The following is a 1170-nucleotide window of genomic DNA, read 5'->3' as shown; positions in this document are numbered from 1 at the left end:
TCAAAGAGAAAGTTGAAAACATTATAAACCAGAACTAAAATGGGCCAAACAGGAGGTCAAGAGGTAAGGTGCTAGGAGTTTTAACTACGTCTGCCATAGTCCACTTTCCAAGGCACTGCACAGTCACATTGCTTCTCAGTGTTCCTGGGGGTTTGGGGAGCAGAAAGGTCTAAAGGGGCCAAATCTGAGGCTGTTGGGTAAGATTTCCCAATGAGATTCCCATAGGACAGCCTTTCACTCCCACCCATGGATGAGCAATTACATTGTGATGGGAAAAAATACTTCAGTGCAACTTGGCTTTTTTTCTCCCCGTTCTAATTTTCCATTTTCTCAAAACAACTTCCTGATGAGCCCCTCTGGTTGTCGTGTGCCCTTTAAGACGGTCTAACAGGATGACCTCGTGGGAATCCAATGGCAGTCACCATAGAGCCAACCTGCCCTCTCAGCTGCGTCTCAAAGCTTGTTTTATGTTGGGCAGTTTCTTATAACCTTGTTCCACAGTTCCAATGACTGGGAGAGATATCCACTCGAGTTTCATTGTATTGGCTGAGCAGAACTCAGACAAAATTTATGAGGGAAGTTAAGTTGTAACGACTGAAAAATTCTCGGTACACTAGAGTCTCCTATTAAATGCCCAAAGCGCATACTACTAGCCTCAGCCTGAAGGCATTTTGCTTAAACTCCACAGCTCAGCAAACCCGGCTCCCTCTGGTAAGCCTCAGCTCGGAGGCATGGCACTTCCGTGGGTCGGCAAATCCAACTTCCCCAATGGGGTGCCCAGAGGCCCCGGACTGCACAGGCCAGTCTTCTGCACACCACCACTCACCTTTACTTACCCTGAGAGTTGGATAGCCCGTTACACTGTCCCATGCTGTGGCTCTGGTTCTGCTGCCGCTCCTCTGATGGCTTCCGGATCCAGGAGATCCAGGCCCAGAAGACACCTCCACTCCAGGCTCTTCTCAGAAGGCTCATCTTATCTCCAGCAGATGGCGCTCCAAGGAATCCTATGAGCATCACTCTTACCAGTCCCATGCAGGGAAAGGTCATTTGGTGAGGGACTCTGGTTAAGAGAGACACAGTAAATCATCCACTGCCCCTGCAGCACTGACTTCAAAATGTTTTTCTCCAAGACACAAGAAGCATCCTTTGGAACCAATTACAAGAATGTAC

At 48.5% G+C, this 1170-nt stretch overlaps 1 protein-coding gene across 1 annotated transcript in view; it reads right to left on the bottom strand.

The window, feature by feature from the left end:
• Nucleotides 1-1043: 1043 nt before the first annotated feature.
• The window catches only part of ANKRD23 (ankyrin repeat domain 23), an 8966-nt gene continuing 8839 nt past the window's right edge, over nucleotides 1044-1170 (bottom strand). The window contains exon 6 of the mRNA XM_045283832.1: nucleotides 1044-1060. Coding sequence (XP_045139767.1) covers nucleotides 1044-1060 — 17 coding nt within the window. The remainder of the gene's footprint in view (nucleotides 1061-1170) is intronic.

The sequence above is a fragment of the Echinops telfairi genome, unplaced genomic scaffold, assembly GCF_000313985.2.
Source record: "Echinops telfairi isolate 266 unplaced genomic scaffold, ASM31398v2 ScPeMD7_7467;HRSCAF=8505_1, whole genome shotgun sequence".
NCBI lineage: Eukaryota > Metazoa > Chordata > Mammalia > Afrosoricida > Tenrecidae > Echinops > Echinops telfairi.
The sequence above is the reverse complement of the archived record's forward strand: the minus strand, read 5'-3'. Positions and strand labels throughout refer to the sequence as shown.